Here is a 19,949-nt window from a genome sequence, read left to right as displayed (position 1 = left end):
TTTCCAGATTTTTGAAACTTAAAAAATAAAAAGGGACACCCAATCGACGCCTCAAGCATGCCTTAGGCACCTAGGTGTGCCCCAAAAAGCCTAGGTGTGTATTTTGTCGACTCCCTTAATGCAGAGACAAAAATAGTGCCACCCCACCCCAAGGCCACCTAGGTGCATCCCAAGACGAGTTTTTTAAAACACTAACTCACGCCGACACTTACACTCTGGATTTAAATCCATCCCTTGTTTTATCACCTGTAAAAACAAAAACAAAAAAAAAAAAAAAAAAAAAAACCCAATAGAAGTCTTATTCAAATTTGAATTTTCGAGTGGGATGGTATGGTTCTCATTAAGAACAAATTTATGAAAGGTTTAATAATTCGTAACCGTAATTGTCGGAATAAATTGAGGAGGTGTCAGGTAATTGGAAAGTACATAATTACACAAACACCCCTCCGAGGATGGATAAATTATTATTGAAACAAGAAGAAAAAAAAGTCTGTTATTCGAAAAAGTTTTCGTTCTTTCTTATGCTCTTTGTTCTTGTTCGTAGAGCTTTTCTGCTCTAACGATCTCACTTTCCTTCGCTCCAAAATCACGCTACCAAAAGTCCCAAATTCCGCTGCTTTTAGGGTTTCGAATTGGGCGGCGGAGCGGATGCCAGCGGAGGGGGGGGGTCGGAGCTGAGCTGGCAGCGTAGACAAAGCGAATCGTAGAGTGAAACAATGAAGGCGGGAAGCGCCGCGAAGCTTATCGTCGACGCCCTGCTCCAGCGGTTTCTTCCTCTCGCACGGCGTCGTATTGAGACTGCTCAAGCTCAGGTCCGTTTTCTGATTTGAATCCACTTGAAATTCTGCAAATTTTCACATGTTTGATTGAATTTAGGTTTCTCAGCTCCGTCTGCATATCTATGTAGCTCTCTCTGTGAAGTTAGCATTCTTTCGTCGTCAATAAAGATCTTTGTTCCGCTTGTTTTTGCATTTCACTTCATATTTTGATTCCATGGTTTCCAGCATGCTTTAGCTATAGTGAATTTCGTAGTGGCTCGAGGAACTTGGTAGAGTTACTTAGGGTGGTCATTTGTTCCTTTGAATTCTTTGTAATCATGATTTTGAAACGTTAGTTGAGGAAAGAGTAATTAACCAGGATGAAGAAGTTAAAAATAGTTGCAGGGTTTCATCTTAGGTTCCAAATGCTGTCCAAGGTCCTCTATTTATGTAGAAATGGTACCGACATTGTCATTTGTTGCTGCACATTGTCTATATCTTTCACAAGATGAGTTAGTGCTTTGTTGTTTAGTGAATGTTTGTTTTGCTATGATGGGTTGGCATTCATCTTACAAGTGATTTTTTTTCTCTTTTCGTTATGTGTGGAACTTATAGGATGGGCAATATCTCCGACCATCTGACCCTGCTTATGAGCAAGTGCTGGATTCATTAGCTATGGTAGCACGGCATACACCAATACCTCTTTTAGAAGCTCTTCTAAGATGGAGAGAAGGGTGGGTTTCTTCCTCTCCTTAGTTGTTCTGGACTTGATGCCTTTATCCTAACCTCTTGTTTATAATGGCATGGGTAGAGCTACAATATGTCAAAGCATTGTTGTTGATCCGAGTTATTCATTGTTTTTGGCCCAGCCATTTCATTTAACATAGAAATCTTTTGTTGCAGTGAATCCCCAAAAGGCGCAAATGACGCATCTACATTCCAAAGAAAGGTTTGTATGGAGCAGTTTGCATAGTATAGAAACTAGAATATCAAATTTTATGACTTTTTCCATTATTTTCAACATGTATTTGTGATTGGGCAGTCTGCTTCATTAGTTATAACTTTCATGCTATGTTTACTGAAGCTCAGCTTGCGGTGGAGTGCATTTTTTGCTCAGCATGTATTCGCTTTGTTGAGTGTTGTCCACAAGAGGGACTTACAGGTTAGTTCATTTCATTGGTATTTTATTTTACCTTGAGGCTTGCGAAGTTGTATTATTCAGTGAACTAACACAGGCTTTGTTTTTATGCAGAGAAACTTTGGTCTGGGCTTGAAAATTTTGTGTTTGACTGGCTGATCAATGCTGACAGGTAAAGCTATAGTTGGTTGTGGGAACTTCTTTATTATATGTAGTGGCTTAATTTTGGTGTCTGTTATATGCTTCATCATGCGGATGCTTTTCCCAGTTCTCTTGTATTTGTCGTACGACTCGTACCTTTCCCATAAATTTGATATATGCATGGAGTATTTGTTGTGGACTCTTTTTTTTCTTTTAATCAGGAAAGAGAAAAGGTGAGGATCTATTTGACGTTTTTTGCCTCAGTTCTTGATATTCATTTCTATGTTGGTTCTGACTTTATGATACACAAATTTATAATAAAATTGGAGTACCAGGATGTTGTTTGGATCTAAGCATTTAACCTTATGTCCTGGGTGTGAATGTGAAAGCAATGTAAGATGACTGATTAACTGGATAATACTGGTTGTTCTTTATTTTAGTTAAGGGAGTTTTAGCATAAAATTTAATCAAGAATAATGCCTTTGGGATGATACGATTTTAGGAGAGGACACTGCTATAGCTGTTTACTAGAGATCTAACTCAGAGAGCTGAACTTCCCTACAACCCTATTCCCTGCTGTTATATGTACTGCAGAGAGCCAGAGATGAAGGGACTCAAACACATATCTGAAAAATTGATAAAAGTAAACCTCATCAGAAGCTTTATTTTCATTGGTCATATACTTATCTGGGTTGCAATCCATTTTACTGTTATTGCAGGGTTGTTAGTCAGGTTGAATATCCTTCATTGGTTGACCTGCGAGGACTTCTTCTCGACTTAGTTGCTCAGCTCTTGGGTGCCTTGTCTCGAATCAGGTGACAGAATATCACCAAACTCCCTCACCCCCTTCCCCCTCTCACTCGTAAAAGAAAGGAAAGAACACAAAGAAGAGAATTGAAAAACGATTTAAAAATATTGTTCATTATTAAATTGGATTTGAAATCTGTTATTTTGATGATTTTGTATCTTTTAATACTCTTGCTTTGCGGTATTTGTGATTTAGGCTGCATAGGTATTAGGTTGATAGGTCATGCACTAGCATTTTCTGTCAAATTTAATATAGTTCTTTTTAATTTTATCATCTGTCATTTGTGAGGTTGGGTGTATATTAACTCGTTCAGTATTATTTGATAATATATGTTGTTCTGACCAATTTTACATATATTATTTTGATAATATTTGTTGTTCTGACCAATTTTATGTAATCTGGCATCTTAATTATATTTACCTATCCAGTATGATTAACTACAAGTTTAGTTAATGTTATATACTGATTATCATGTTCAGGTTTAGCTCGGTCACTGAGCGCTTTTTCATGGAACTCAGTATTCGTCGAATCGACACTAGTGTTGCCCGAAGTGAAACACTTAGTATCATTAATGGAATGCGCTACTTGAAACTTGGGGTATGTGGATAGTAACATTCATATAGGAAAAATGATATTAGGACGACTCTATAACTAAAGTAACTGTCAGGTAAAAACTGAGGGTGGACTGAATGCGTCTGCTTCCTTTGTGGCAAAAGCAAACCCTCTCAATCGTGCACCACATAAACGCAAAAGTGAGCTCCATCATGCTCTATGCAATATGCTTTCAAATATCCTAGCACCTTTGGCAGATGGTGGAAAAAGCCAGTGGCCACCTTTAGGTGTAGATCCTGCACTTACACTCTGGCATGAAGCTGTTGGGCGGATAAGAGGACAACTTATCCATTGGATGGAAAAACAAAGCAAACATATTGCTGTAAGTTGACCTTGCTGTTTTACATATTTCTTATCTGATTCTGATTTGGGTTTTCCAATATGGAAAATGTGCAAAATAATATTCATAGTACTTTCACTTATCATGGAGAAGGTAACCCCTTTGCACTTTACCATTGCCTCCATTTGATTTCGGTATACAGTCCAAAAATGAAACAGAAAAAGAATTTGATGCCTTATACAGCGATTAAAAGTTTATTTCTTTATACAGACTGTCATGGTAGTCCTGGAATTGTATTATGAATATCTCATCTTTTAAGCTGAAGTACTTGTCGCCGCTACTGGGGCAGTTTGTGCATGACAAGTTCATGTGCCACTTTTACAGAGGCATGTTTTGGAATTAGGTTACAGAGGCATGTATTAGGAGTTTCACTTGATTATATTCTAGAATTACAAGCATTCCTCTGAAAGGGTCCTCCATTTTTTGTAGCTGTAGTTTTTCTGATGATGTTTGGCTTAAATGATTGCTGTTAGATAGTGTGGCTGGTGTTCGATGTTTTTATTTCCAGTTATGGGGTCAGGTCAATTGTTACTCTTTTTCCCCTTTGCCATTATTGTTAAAAATGCATTTTCTGTCAAGCTAGTGCTGTCTATTACATCCTCCCCTTGCATTTTGTCAGGTTGGTTACCCTTTGGTAACTCTTCTTCTCTGTCTTGGCGATGATACATTTTTCATCCACAACTTAAGCCCTCACATGGATCAACTCTACAAGCTTCTTAGAGTAAGTTCAAGAAACAAATGGTGTAGGGGAAAATAAAGCTTATATTTGGTTAATTGGTTGTATTTTCCTGGTCCAATCATGTTTTCTTAGCATGTTCATATGTTGAAGGGTGGGAGCCATATCCTTGTAGTTTTCCATTTCATGCGTAAGTTGTATGACATTATGTAGTTTATTCATTCAGGACAAGACCCATCGTTTCATGGCTTTGGACTGTCTTCATCGAGTTTTGAGGTTTTACTTGAGCGTCCATGCATTAGGCCAGTCGCATAATCGTACATGGGATTACTTGGACAGTGTTACCTCACAACTGTTAACGGTTCTGAAGAAAGGAATGCTTACTCAGGATGTCCAACATGATAAACTTGTGGAGTTCTGTGTGACTATAGCAGAACATAACCTTGATTTTGCCATGAACCATATGATACTGGAACTACTGAAACAAGATAGTCCTAGTGAAGCAAAGGTTATTGGTCTCCGTGCTTTGCTCGCCATTGTAATGTCACCTTCAAGTCCGCATGTCGGCTTGGACATATTCAAAGGTTCAGTCATATGCTTGTAACCATATTCTAGTAGCTGAAATTTTCAACTGATCCTCATTGAAGTCTTCTTACATCAACAGGTCATGATATAGGCCATTATATTCCAAAAGTGAAGGCTGCAATTGAGTCAATTTTGAGGTCTTGCCATAGAACCTATAGTCAGGCTCTTCTGACGTCTTCAAGGACCACCATAGGTATTTTATTTACTAATACTAAGCACAGACATTATGGAAGGAGTCAAAATTTGTATATATATATAGTAGGTTTCTCTTTTCATTTTTGCATTGATATGCTAATTAATTTTCATGTTGTCAGTTTCTGTATGTTGTTTATAATCCATGTTGTGATGGGATCACTGTCTTAGTGAGTTTGTCATATGCAGTTGACTCCTTTGCTCTCCCTACACATCACTGCACACTGTAAACCATCGAGTTCTCTACCTTACTAGGCCAACCAGTAGTTTTATTGTTGTGCAGGCTTTTTATGAACATTCCTGCCTGCCAATCTCATTTTGCTAAGATACTAAATGTTTTTGTTGCAGTGACGGAATAATTAGCTAAAGTATAACCCAATTATTATCTGCGCATGCTGCTTAACTTTATGCTCACATTGCTGTAATGACAACACTAAATAAACTTTATGCTTTCCAGATTCTGTAACCAAGGAAAAGTCTCAAGGATATCTCTTCCGTTCTGTGCTGAAATGCATACCGTATCTAATAGAAGAGGTTGGACGGAGTGATAAAATCACTGAAATAATACCTCAACATGGGATAAGCATTGATCCTGGTGTTCGTGAGGAAGCTGTGCAGGTACTGAACCGGATTGTGAGATACCTTCCCCATCGTCGCTTTGCAGTGATGAGAGGGATGGCGAACTTCATCCTACGACTTCCTGATGAATTCCCACTTCTAATTCAAACATCATTAGGCCGTTTGTTGGAACTCATGCGTTTTTGGAGAGCATGTTTAATTGATGATAGACTGGAATGTGATTCTCAAGATGCAAAGCGCGTAGGGCGAAATGACGGATTTAAGAAACCTTCTTTCCATACAGCTGGAGAGTTGATTGAGTTTCGTGCATCAGAGATAGATGCAGTTGGTCTTATCTTCCTTAGTTCTGTTGACAGCCAGATTAGACATACTGCACTGGAGTTATTGCGGTGTGTACGTGCTTTAAGGAATGATATACGGTACCTTACAATATCTGCGCAGCCTGATCATAGTCTGAAATATGAACCTGAACCAATATTTATAATTGATGTCTTGGAAGAGCATGGGGTGAGTTATCTTCCTATCTTTAACCTTATCTTCTTTTGTTCCCCCTGTCCCGTTTTCGATTTGAGTTGCAATGTTGCAAATGTACGTCTTATTGAATTTCATTCATGAATCTTTTTCTAATGTTTCAGGATGACATCGTCCAGAGCTGCTATTGGGATTCTGGGCGTCCATTTGATTTGAGACGAGAATCTGATGCAATCCCTCCTGACGTGACACTTCAGTCTATAATATTTGAGAGCCCTGATAAGAACAGGTGGGCTCGTTGTCTTAGTGAGCTTGTCAAATACGCTGCTGAACTTTGCCCAAGATCTGTCCATGAAGCAAAGTAAGTATATTCCTGTTTACGTTTAGTTATCTTGTATCTTTGAAACACTTTATAATGATCAGGATTTTCTGGTCAACCCGAATTTCACGATTGAAATTCCATGATCTTGTCGTAACACAATCTAAATTTGCAGGGCAGAGGTAATGCAACGTCTGGCTCATGTCACACCTGTTGAGTTGGGTGGGAAGGCTCATCAGTCACAAGATGCAGACAACAAACTGGAGCAGTGGCTCATGTATGCAATGTTCGTATGTTCATGTCCACCAAATAATAGAGAAGCTGGTAGTATAGTTGCAACCAAAGATCTTTACCATCTAATTTTTCCATCTCTAAAATCTGGATCTGAGGCACATATAGTAAGTACTTGCTAGATGTTTGTTTAATTTCAGTATTTTATTATATAAATGGATATATGGAATCATGGATACAAGAAGATTTTTCGTGGTTACAAATTGTCATGTCTAGTGTACCTTGTCCTTATTTTCTTTTTCTTGTGATTACAACAAATTTGTGGTGGGGGTCCAGTTCTAATGCCCGTAGAATTGGATCCTATTGTTATGTTACTACTAGTTTCAGGTCTTTTGCATCTGTAAGGGTTTCTTTAATTAGAAAACATATTCCTTTTCATTGATTAATTATTCCATGCTCGTTGATTAATTATTACATGCTTGTTGATTCTCTTCAACTGGGTAGACTAAATTTCATCCTTTCTAATTTAGCATGCAGCAACGATGACTCTTGGCCGCTCGCATTTGGAAGCATGTGAAATCATGTTTACTGAGCTTGCATCTTTCATTGATGAGGTTTCCTCAGAGACAGAGGCAAAGCCAAAGTGGAAGGTGCTGTATAAACTCCTCAAATTTCTTTTATTCAAGGCTGTCATTTGAAGAGACAGCATTTTGAAGTATCGATTTGCTATACTTTAACATAAGGGGAAAAATTCATGCTGCCAACATCAGTAGTGGCTAGCATGCCAATCATTTGTGTGGTTTATACGTTTTGGTATTCTATTCGGGTGTTTTGGCAACAAATGATTATTTCCCTTTTATAAATATTAATCCAACTCCCTTTATTTCATCAAATGAAAATATTTACTATCTCATGCTCAAATTGATGATTTATTAATTTTGTGCAGCACTTTATGATAAAGGAGATTTGTATTAATTACATTGACAGCAGTTGATCTTTGTACCTACTTTTAAGTTGATTTCTAGTCTGTATAGCTTTCAGTTTTGAGTTGTTTTATATTAGCAAAATGTTTTGTTAAACTGATTATATGTAAAGGCTCAAGAACTATTTGAATATCCTTTATTTTTTGCTTCAACAGTTAAAGTGCTTCATTAGCTAGATATTGGTTATCAGTGTATCTGACTAAACATGATATACAGAGTCAAAAATCTCGCCGGGAGGAGCTTCGTATCCATATTGCAAATATATTTCGTACTGTTGCTGAGAATGTATGGCCTGGCATGCTGGCCCGTAAGCCAGTTTTCCGTCTCCACTATTTGAAGTTCATCGATGAAACAACCAGACAGATATTGACAGCACCTGCTGAAAACTTCCAAGATATGCAGCCTCTCCGCTTTGCACTTGCTTCTGTTCTAAGATCACTAGCCCCCGAATTTGTTGAGTCAAAATCAGAGAAATTTGATGTCAGAACTAGAAAGCGACTGTTTGATCTTCTTCTCTCCTGGTGTGATGACACAGGCAGTACATGGGGCCAAGAAGGTGTTAGTGATTATCGACGTGAGGTGGAACGTTATAAGTCTTCTCAGAATGCCCGGTCAAAAGATTCTGTGGACAAAATATCATTTGATAAAGAACTTAGTGAACAGGTTGAAGCCATCCAGTGGGCCTCCATGAATGCTATGGCTTCACTCTTATACGGACCTTGCTTTGATGATAATGCAAGGAAAATGAGTGGCCGTGTTATATCTTGGATCAACAGTTTGTTCATTGAGCCAGCACCTAGGGCTCCATTTGGGTATTCACCAGCTGACCCAAGAACTCCATCATATTCGAAGTACACTGGAGAAGGAGGTCGTGGGACTGGTGGTCGTGATAGGCATAGGGGTGGTCATCATCGTGTTTCTTTAGCAAAACTGGCTTTGAAGAATCTATTACAAACAAATTTGGACCTGTTTCCTGCTTGTATTGATCAGGTACTCACGTCTCCTTTGCCTATTATGTTCCTTTATCATTAGATTTTTTTTTTTTTTTTTTTTTTTAATAAAAAGAGCCAGAGGGACAGTGCCCCTACTATATATTATGTAGAATTTATTCCAGCCCTGAAGGCTGATTAGCCTATGCTAGATTGAGTCTGTTGGGGCTATAGCTCCTTCTATTAGAATCTTCGCCCTCCTTGCCACTTGAGGATCCTGTAATTTGATTCACTTTGCTGCGTACTGCATATGATAATTGATGGACTGTTAATTCACTAGTAAATTCATCATATTTACAGATGATATCTTGACAATCAACAAGGTAATTCTGACTTCCATAGAAGTAACTTGGTATTTCAAGTACTGAGAATCTACCGAGTGCTTTGCAAGTCGGTTGGAATAAAATGTCAAAGTCAATTCTCTTCCTTTTTTTCCTAGAAAAATTCACATGCTTTCTCTCTGGTCTTCAGTTGCATCTTTACTACATTGCTAGGTTGGTATGTTGTATATTCACTGTTTTGTTGGGAACTTACATCTCAAAATTAAGAGATTTCATTTTTATTTAAAAGTTAAGAACATATTTGATACCTTGTTGCAGTGCTATTACTCTGATGCTGCTATAGCTGATGGATACTTCAGTGTGCTGGCTGAGGTCTACATGCGCCAAGAGATACCAAAATGTGAAATCCAGAGACTTTTGAGTCTAATTCTCTATAAGGTTGTAGATCCATCAAGACAAATCCGTGATGATGCCCTTCAGATGCTTGAGACACTTTCTGTTCGTGAGTGGGCTGAGGATGGCATTGAGATCTCAGTGAATTATCGGGCTGCTGTTGTGGGTAACCTTCCTGATTCCTACCAACAGTTTCAATACAAGCTCTCGTGTAAACTTGCCAAAGATCATCCTGAGTTGAGTCAGCTTCTATGTGAGGAGATTATGCAGAGGCAACTTGATGCTGTTGATATAATTGCACAGCATCAGGTCTTAACATGCATGGCTCCTTGGATTGAGAACTTAAATTTCTGGAAACTTAAGGACTCAGGTTGGAGTGAAAGATTACTAAAAAGTCTTTACTACGTGACATGGCGGCATGGTGACCACTTTCCTGATGAAATTGAGAAACTTTGGAGTACAATTGCTAGCAAACCCAGGAACATTAGTCCTGTTTTAGATTTCTTGATCACAAAAGGGATAGAGGACTGTGATTCAAATGCATCTGCAGAAATAAGTGGTGCTTTTGCTACATATTTCTCTGTTGCAAAGCGAGTAAGTTTATACTTAGCACGGGTATGTCCTCAGCGAACAATTGACCACCTGGTTTACCAGTTAGCTCAGCGCATGCTGGAGGATAGCATAGATCCAATTGGGCCTATTGCAAATAAGATTGATGCTAATGGAAATTTTGTGCTAGAATTCTCTCAAGGGCCTGCAGTTCCCCAAATTGCGTCACTGGTGGACATGCAGCCACACATGTCACCATTACTTGTCCGGGGCTCCTTTGATGGTCCATTAAGGAATGCAAGTGGGAGCCTCAGCTGGCGAACAGCAGGTGTGACAGGCCGAAGTGTCTCTGGCCCAATAGGTCCAATGCCTCCTGAGTTGAACATTGTTCCTGCAAATGCAGGCCGATCAGGTCAGCTCCTTCCAGCACTGGTTAATATGTCGGGGCCTTTAATGGGGGTCAGAAGTTCAACTGGAAGCTTGCGGAGTCGCCATGTTTCTCGGGACAGTGGAGACTATCTTATTGATACTCCAAACTCGGGTGAAGACGGGTTGCACTCTGGGGTTTCCATGCATGGGATTAGTGCAAAAGAACTTCAGTCGGCCTTGCAGGGCCATCAGCAACATTCACTGACACATGCAGATATAGCATTGATCCTACTCGCAGAAATCGCATATGAAAATGATGAAGATTTTCGCGAGCACTTGCCTCTTCTCTTTCATGTTACATTTGTTTCGATGGATAGTTCGGAAGACATTGTGCTGGAACACTGCCAACATCTGCTCGTTAATCTTCTATACTCTCTTGCAGGACGACACTTGGAACTGTATGAGGTTGAAAATAGTGATGGAGAGAACAAGCAGCAGGTTGTGAGCCTGATCAAGTATGTCCAGTCAAAGCGAGGAAGCATGATGTGGGAAAATGAGGACCCCACGGTCGTGAGATCTGAGCTTCCAAGTGCAGCGTTGTTGTCTGCTCTAGTTCAGAGCATGGTGGATGCTATCTTCTTCCAAGGAGATCTTCGTGAGACCTGGGGAGCTGAGGCACTGAAATGGGCCATGGAGTGCACATCGAGACACCTAGCCTGCCGCTCACATCAGATTTACCGTGCTTTGCGGCCTAGTGTCACAAGCGATATGTGTGTGTTGCTCCTTCGGTGCCTTCAAAGGTGCCTAGGAAATCCAGTACCTCCAGTTTTAGGATTCATTATGGAAATCCTGTTGACATTGCAAGTGATGGTGGAGAACATGGAACCAGAAAAGGTGATACTTTACCCCCAACTCTTTTGGGGGTGTGTAGCTATGATGCACACAGATTTTGTTCACGTCTACTGTCAAGTGCTTGAACTATTCTCACGTGTGATTGACCGTCTATCATTCCGAGACAGAACAACAGAAAATGTGCTCCTTTCGAGCATGCCTCGGGATGAGTTGGATACCAATAAAGACATTGGGGACTTCCAGCGAATGGAAACCAGGAGTGGCTATGAGCAGCCTCCATCTGGTGGAAATCTGCCGACATTTGAAGGTGTGCAACCTCTTGTTCTTAAAGGACTCATGTCAACAGTTAGTCATGGCGTTTCTATTGAAGTTCTCTCACGGATCACGGTGCACTCATGTGACTCTATATTTGGAGGTGCTGAGACAAGACTCTTGATGCACATCACAGGCCTACTTCCCTGGCTCTGCTTGCAGCTTAGCAAGGATCCGGTGTTGGGGCCTGCGTCGCCACTGCAACAGCAGTTCCAGAAAGCTTGCTGTGTTGCGGCCAACATCTCTATTTGGTGTAGAGCAAAATCATTAGATGAATTGGCTACTGTATTTATGATTTACTCACGTGGTGAGATCAAAAGCATCAACAACCTCCTTGCTTGTGTCTCGCCACTCTTATGCAATGAGTGGTTCCCAAAGCACTCAGCTTTGGCTTTTGGGCACTTGTTACGTTTACTGGAGAAGGGGCCAGTTGAGTATCAGCGTGTGATACTGCTCATGCTTAAGGCATTGCTCCAGCATACTCCCATGGATGCTGCCCAAAGTCCACACATGTATGCAATTGTGTCCCAATTGGTGGAGAGCACACTGTGCTGGGAGGCACTGAGCGTCCTAGAAGCACTTCTGCAAAGCTGCAGCTCAGTGCCAGGTTCTCATCCTCACGAACCTGGGACGTTTGAGAACGGGATTGGTGGTGGTGATGACAAAATGCTAGCTCCTCAGACCTCATTTAAGGCTCGAAGCGGGCCCCTACAGTACGGTATGACATCTCCATTTGCAACAGGTTCAACGCCAGCGCACGGGAGTGCAACGGAATCTGGAATCTCACATAGAGAAGTGGCTTTGCAAAACACAAGGCTCATCCTGGGGCGGGTTCTTGCCGGCTGTGCGCTGGGGAAGAGAAGAGATTACAAAAGGCTGGTACCTTTTGTGACCAGCATTGGGAACCCCTAAAACTTACAGCCTGTATGCTTTCTTCTATATTCTTCTGTTTTTCATTGGCATCGTTATACAGTAGAGGGTAGCCCCTCTATTCGACTCCCTTAGGAGTTATATATTTGATGTATATTAGTGGATGATGCGCGCGGGGCATTTGAGAAAGTTTTGCATACATGATGATGCGCCGGTGCATGGGGATTTTGTAAACAGGGTAGTGGTTTGGGAAGCTAATAGCGTATTACTTTGTACGGTAAACGCCTTTTAGAGGCCTTTTCTTTCAAGGATGTTTTACATTCACGCTTTTGCCTATTATAATTGTTTGCGTTGCTGCCCTCCATCTCAAATTTCAAGTCCCTTGAATTTAATCTTGGCCACCTGTAAATCAAGCAAATCTAACTTACAAATTGCATGCACATTGATCGAGAAGCCAGACTTGTGGTCAAAGCGATGCTAAAATGTCTTTGTGAATCTTTTCGGCTCCCGAAATGAGTGGATAACCGTGGCTTGCCGCTAATTCTCTCTTAAAAAAAAAAAAAAAAAACTTACAAATTACATGCACATTGATCAAGAAGCTAAAATGTCTTTGTGAATCTTTTCGGCTCTCGGAATGAGTGGATAACCGTGGCTTGCCGCTAATTGTCTCTCTTAAAAAAAAAAAAAAACTTACAAATTACATGCACATTGATCAAGAAGCAACTGAGATTTTGACGTTGGACAATGTTGATCACTCTCAGGGATGATCCTATAAACGAGATGAATCTCCACCATATTTAGTGCCCCAAGTCCATCTAATTAAAAAAAAAAAAAAAAAAAAAAAAAAGGGGGTACAAAAGAAGCTTAATAGGGTTTTCTTTTCTCTGTGGGATTCAACAGGAATAGGACTTCAAACTGCCGCTAAAAAAACCGTAAAACCATACAAAAGCTAAACCAAAATTTAATTGTCAAATTGTTCACTATTCCAAGTGCTAATATCTGCTAGATAGCACTATTAAAAATGCTTGATATGTTAGTCAACTCTTATGCGTAAGGTCTATCATCACAGTGCGCAAGTTTTTACAAAATGGAACCTAACTCATTATTAAAAGAAACAGTTTGAAACAGTTCGAGTTCGGTATCGGGTTCGAATTTTTTAAGCTCGCTCGAGCCGGCTCACATAAGAATCAAGCCAAGCTTAGCTTGAGCTCAAAAAAATAAACAAACCAAACTAATATTCGGTTTGGCTTAACTCTTTTACTGCCCTACTACATCCAAAGTAGGAAGACAATATGAGAACATGAAGATTAGCATTTTTAGAATAGTAAGTTAGAGAAAGCATCTCGAGAACTATAATTTTAGGACAAAACTTGGCTGTTGAAAAAATCAGCAGCAACTCCTATTGCTAGCAAATCATAGATGAACACGTGTCCAGTATGTAATTAAAAAATTATTTACTTGGACAGGTGTCCATCTGTAATTGATCAGCAACTGTTAATTTTTCAGCAACCAAGTTCTGTTCTAATTTTTATAGATTTTTTTTTTCAACACTCAATTAGAGAAAAACTCCTCATGTATATTCACTTGTCATAATCTAATTGCTTCTTAGTCATATTTCAAATTTTTACACATTTAAATAAGAGCCGTTAAATCATTTAACTTAACATAACCTAACGACTTTCATTCATATGTGTAATTTAAATGTGCACTAGAGAAATTCACTAACATTTGACATGCATAATTTTTTTTTTTTTTTTTTAATCCCCCGGGTGAACCAATTCAGCAAGTTAGTTAGTAAATTCGTGTACAATACACATATAATACCTGCACATACATATGTTTAAAACACTGTAGTTAGCATAAACGTCTCATTGATTCATTCAATTGTATGTTTTTTCTTTCAAACTTTAACGTACTATACACATATTATACACATATGTATGTACTCTTCATGTTTAACACATGATTTTTATACAATTCTAAATAATACATATACATTTCACGTATCCTACACGTATTCTCAACATATTATATATATTTAAAAAAAAATACATATTAAAATTTTAAACAATGGCATTCAAAAAAGAAGAAACTGAGGAACCACTCCACTGCCTGAGCCATTACATACATTACAAGCACTGAGCATAGATCCTCAAAAAACCATGGCCTTAATTTTAAGATGGAGACTGGTTTCAGAGATATCAGATATCTGAGAGATTACAAATTAATACAACCTGCACCCTTTCATTTCCAACTCGGCAACTCCACTCATGAGTCATGCTTCAGCAAGCAAGGCCAAGCAAACCCACATTAGGATCTGCAGTTTCCCTAACTTGTTGAACTTCACAAGCCGAAATGGGAATGGAATTCAAGGCTGTAATCAGACAACACAGAGCATCCAAAGTGCATTGCCTTCAATCTTTGCCTATAAAATTTCAGGGGCTTTCCAAAGTTCCAGTGTGCAACCCCCCTATTCCTCTCTCTCGTTCTCTCTGTTTGGAAATATTTTTGAAAGAAAATGGGTGAGGGTGATCTGCTTCATGTTGTCTCCAATTTGAGAGAAGATGTCAATCTCGAATATCTCACAAGTTTAAGTGATTTGCATTTATCTAACCGAGTACTTACTAAAAAGTTTCGTTTTGGGGTGGTTAGGAAGTTCGTTGCGAGTCTGTTAGTTTTCTACTTTCTTTGTGAATTTAAGAATAAAATTGTTCGTCCCCTAAATTCGTCATGGGCTTCGCGGGCATGCCGGGAATTTACTCGAACAAGAAATTGGTGGGTGCGGGCATCACTACAAGAAAAATGGGCTATGGATACAAAATTGAGGACACAGATAAGGAGTTTGTGTCCCTTTGAACACTAAAAAGGTGGAACAGTGCACATTTTATAAAGGGCACCAAGTATTGTGCCCAAATGTTAAAAAAGTTGACACAAACACATTATTGGGCACGAAAATCAAGACTTTTGTGCCCAAATGTCCATCCAACTTTCACGTGTCCCTTCAATATCAGAAATGAAAATTTTATATTAATTTACAAAGACACGATAGCAGTTTTCGTGCCCTCTAATTTAATATATTTAAATAAAAAGTATGTTTTTTTGGTGTCCTTTACATATTTACTTTTTCCTATTCCATAATAATAAGATTGTTTATTAATTTCAAACTGACATACTAATATTTTTGTGCTTTTGTTTTAAATAAAATAAGAATACCACCCTCAAATGTACATTTTGAATTATTTGCACTATATACTTTTTAGATTTCAAACGGCGCGTATAAAAATAATTGTGCCTTTTGTGCAAAATAACAATAAAAAAATATGAAAAACTTGAAGATGAAAAAAGGTTATTAGTCTTCTCTCTCATCCCTTCATACTGTCTCTTCCTTCCCCTTCACTCTCCTTTCCGTATCCTTCCTGTCCATATATTTCAGGCAACAGCGCCGCCTTCCACTTGTCACCACAGACCGTCAAATTATACCTTCATAATCCTCTTCCCATCATCTTTCCGATCCTCAAGTTAGCTTCTACAAATTCATAGCCAAATTTCTTCAATTTCAGATCTAAGAAACATATGATTTTGTTCGGGTTTTTTGTGTTTTGCAGGTATGAGAGCGGCGTACGGGACGGCGAAGAGAGAAGTAGCAGTGGCGTCGATGGGTGATGAGGCCCGAGCTGGTGATGAAGCCGATCGTTTCTCTCGGTGACGCACGACACAAACGATCTCGCCTCCGTCCTATCCTCATCTAGCTGCCGATTCCCTTCTCTCGCCTCCGTCGCCATTCTTATCCTTTTTCCACCTACCTTAACTTGCTGTAGCTAACGAGACACGAGAGTCTTAGAGCTGTTGAACCAGTCCAGCTCCACCTCGAACTGTGGCGGCGTCCTCCAGCTCTGTTTCTTCACACGAGCCTGAGGTGAGGACTCCATATTTCCCTCTTGCTTTGCTGTACTGGTCGTGTTACTTGATGGAACTGCGGCAGTGCTCTTCAGCTGCTGTGTTCTTCAATCATGATATGTTGCTTTTAATTTTTGGTGCAAAGCTTAAAGGAGATTGTGAAAAACTGCGCTCAGGTCCTCCCCAACGAAGCCGTCAATGGACTCCTCGCCCAAGGTCCTCCGCCTATTACTCTCTCCTCACTTTGTCTCTCTAAAATTTCAGATTTATTTCTCTAAGTTTTTAACTTGAAGTTTTTGGTTGTTTCAATTTTAGGCCAAATGAAAAGAAAAAAAAAATTGGGCTGGGGCATAGTTGTATTAATGAATCCCTAATTCTAATAAATTCCAATTTCTCAACCCTAATATGATTTTGGTTCTGGGTACTTTCTCTCACTCTACAAATTTGAGCAGCAAAGCACAAATCTTTGAGTTCTTCACTTCAGCCAGTTTCGTATTACAGGTACATCCACTTTCTATCCATTCTTTTTTTTGGTAAAGTGATTAGAGTTGTTTCGGTTATAATTGTGTTAAAAGTTTTAGTTAGGATTGAAATTATTGATTGCCCAGCTTTTGCTATGTGGAATTGGAGGTGGGCTTTGTGTTAAAAGTCAAGAATTTGTGTGCAATAATAGGGATTGAGTTACAAAGTTGTGTGCGGTGTGCATCAATTGGTGAATGAATTTGATTGGTTCTGTTTTTTGGGATTGAAATTTGAAACAAAATATTCATGCTTTTGTGGCTTACGTAGGTGAATGAATTTGATTGGTTTTGTGTGCCTACGCTGTTAAAGAAAAGCCGAAACCAAACCAAACGAAAAAGAAAATTAACAAGAGTGATCGAGCAATGATGAATAAACTTAACAGCGTCGGTGACCCTGAGCAACGTGAACTCGAATCATACGTACTGACCTTTTCTTTTTATGTTGAATTTTATTTTATTTTATTTATGATTTAGGGTCAGATTTGAATGGGGGAGTTGCTGCGATTATAGGAGAGCTTGATCATGGTGATGCAGGTACAAGAAAAATGGATGCTTGGGGTACTTGGCGGGGCCATTCAAAACAACCCAGTTCAGAAGCAGGCAATCATTTTTTTTCCCTCTCTATACGCGATGGCCACATCGAAACCCATCAACCACCAAAGCCACCCTGACCAAGTTGCCGACTCGAACATGAGAAAAGAACTGTGCGGGTTCACTTAAAACCTTAATATTTGATGTTCTTATTCCTGAGAGAACCGATATTCACTTAAAACCTTTATAATTTTAGTTTTATTTTAGTTGGGGATAGAACATGTAAAATTCTAGTTGTTTTTATATACAATGGTTGTGAATATCTCTGTAAATTGTAATATTATAGATGCTTGTGGTTGTGGGATGTTTTAATTATATGAAAAAATAATTTTTTGTTTAGCCTCAATCTCAATTTGTAGGTGATTTCCGTTTTTAATATTTTTTTTAAATAGGTGACATATTGGGCACAATAATAATAAATGTGCTACCAGGGGTGGCTGCAGCCATCTGACAATTTTGTCAGAACTGGGCACAAAAAGACCTTTATTTGTGCTTACGTGTTTCAGCACAACATACATTATTGTGCCCTTTTAGCAATGGTGACGCCCATAGAGGGCACAGACTCTAAGATAGTAGCTGCACTGTTGCTATTGGTACTATAGGACACATATGTTGGTGCTCTTTGGCCTCAAAGGGCACAGATAATTTATTGTGCGCAGTGACCATTTTTGTTGTAGTGCATGCCACTACTAGATGCCGCTAGTAGAAGGGATTTGAATGATTGAGATTGCGCCTAAGTTCAACTTCTAACCAAGAGATTGTGTCATTGAGTGGGAGTGGCTCAAATTAAGGTTCTTTCTTTGCCTTAAAGATAAGAACTTCACTTATGTGGAGAGATGTAGCAATATGTAAATGACATGTTGCTGGAAGTGTAAATGACTAAGGAAATAAATGATTGGAAATGAGTTGTACAAAAATGTTATTACTTAAAGTACAAAGCGTTATAAGTGCAAAGGGATGCCAAATACAAGGTTCCAGCTTGTTCCCAATGGATTGGGCAAGTTGCTCTAGTCTTGTGGTAATTTCTAGTGGTTTGGGGAATGACTTTGAAGGTTGTAAATAAAAATACAAAGGAAATCGATACTATCGAGTGAGTAGCAGAAGTAAAAACAAGGAAAGTAAAGGGTGCTTGGCTAAAAGTAAATGTCCACAAGGAAATTGAGGAGCTAATTTGAGTAGAGTTGCTTGATTGATTGTTTGAGTGTCCGTAATCCTTGTGCCTCACTTCTTTATATAGAGATTTGAGAAAGCCGCTTTGCTAAGAACATGGAACTTGCCTTATAGAACTCCATTGCCAGCTTACATATGAAATAATATTAAAAGATGCCAACTCACATTTCCACCATATGTTTATCTCCCACTTGCAATAAATTAATAATTAAAAGAAGCAAGCTGGCTTCTTCCACCACATGTCCTCTGCCCAAACGCTCGCATGTTGCCTTCCAATCTACTTGCAATGAAAAAGCATGCATTTGTTTTGATTAAACAAAGCTCTTGGCACCCGTTCACCACCCAAACAAAAGGGAAAAACATTATTTTAATGTCAAACTATCCCACTTGATAAAGCCAAATATCTTCAAAGTTAACCTTCTTGTACAATAATCCTCCAAATGCCATATTTTGACTTTAGGAATAAGTAAAATTGTGCACATTTTGGTGCAAACAAAAATTATGTATGTTTACATTGTGGCTGGCATGGGATTTTAACCAACACCATCAATTTGGTGGTCGAAAGAGGTGAAGCCTTTCCAAGGGAACGATTCGTGGCTTATTTTTGTACGAGTTCCTGCTACATGACATGAATGGGTTGTCGTATAGAAAAGAATCAATCCATGAAAGCTTCATCTACAGCTTCCAAAATTGCAGACATTTCCAAAGAAGTAGATGAAACTTTCATGAATCACTTCTTTTCTATACGACTACCCATTCGTGCCGTGTAGCGGGAACTCGTATGAAAATAAGCCATGAGCCGTTCCTCTAGAAAGGTTTCACCTCTTTCGACCAGGAGATTGATGGTGGTGGTTAAAATCTCCTGCCAGCCACAACGTAAACATACATAATTTTATTCTCAAATTCACAAAGAAAGCAGAAAACTTGCAGACTCGCAACAAATTTTCTAACCACCACCATCAATCTGTTGGGTTTAGGGAAGCCTTTCAAAGGGAACAACTCGTGGCTTATTTACGTACGAGTTCCCGCTACATGGCATGGCGAGTGCTTGGATTTTCTCGATCGAATAGAAAAGGGGTGGGTCGTCATGTAGAAGAGAATCGTTCCATAAAAGTTCCATCTACAGCTTTCAAACTTGCAAAAACATTTCCCTAGATGTCGGTAGTCGTCGGATGTCCACGGCATGCATGAAGCTCTTAGGCCTGTGCTTGCAAAACAAGAAAGAAGCATGCCTTGGTGGCTTCCTCCAACTCCGGAGGGAATTTGACATTTTGCAGAGTAATTTACTTCCACTACTTGGGGAGGTAGTGGCTAGGCTAGTA

General features: G+C 39.3%; 1 protein-coding gene across 2 annotated transcripts; it reads left to right on the top strand.

Annotated features, from left to right (window-relative positions):
• The first annotated feature begins 643 nt into the window (after positions 1 to 643).
• LOC103962715 (protein furry) lies at positions 644 to 12,812 on the top strand. 2 transcript variants are annotated; one of them, XM_009375469.3, is made up of 17 exons: positions 644 to 812; positions 1,374 to 1,492; positions 1,662 to 1,707; positions 1,848 to 1,920; positions 2,011 to 2,068; positions 2,757 to 2,852; positions 3,325 to 3,442; positions 3,513 to 3,779; positions 4,417 to 4,518; positions 4,700 to 5,057; positions 5,138 to 5,251; positions 5,708 to 6,336; positions 6,465 to 6,661; positions 6,795 to 7,017; positions 7,381 to 7,500; positions 8,050 to 8,823; positions 9,422 to 12,812. In XM_009375469.3, the coding sequence occupies exons 1-17, from the start codon at positions 717 to 719 to the stop codon at positions 12,488 to 12,490; spliced, it is 6,459 nt and encodes a 2,152-aa protein (XP_009373744.2). In that variant the 5' UTR covers positions 644 to 716; the 3' UTR covers positions 12,491 to 12,812. The 2 variants fall into 2 exon arrangements, with proteins under 2 accessions (XP_009373744.2, XP_048435007.1); XM_048579050.1 differs by lacking the exons at positions 644 to 812; positions 1,374 to 1,492 and having other exon boundaries at positions 1,843 to 1,920.
• The last annotated feature ends 7,137 nt before the right edge of the window (positions 12,813 to 19,949 follow it).

This window comes from the organism of the source record quoted next, unplaced genomic scaffold (genome assembly GCF_019419815.1).
Source record: "Pyrus x bretschneideri cultivar Hongxiangsu unplaced genomic scaffold, Pyrus_bretschneideri_v1 Contig13, whole genome shotgun sequence".
Lineage (NCBI taxonomy): Eukaryota > Viridiplantae > Streptophyta > Magnoliopsida > Rosales > Rosaceae > Pyrus > Pyrus x bretschneideri.
This window is presented reverse-complemented; position numbering and strand designations above follow the sequence as displayed.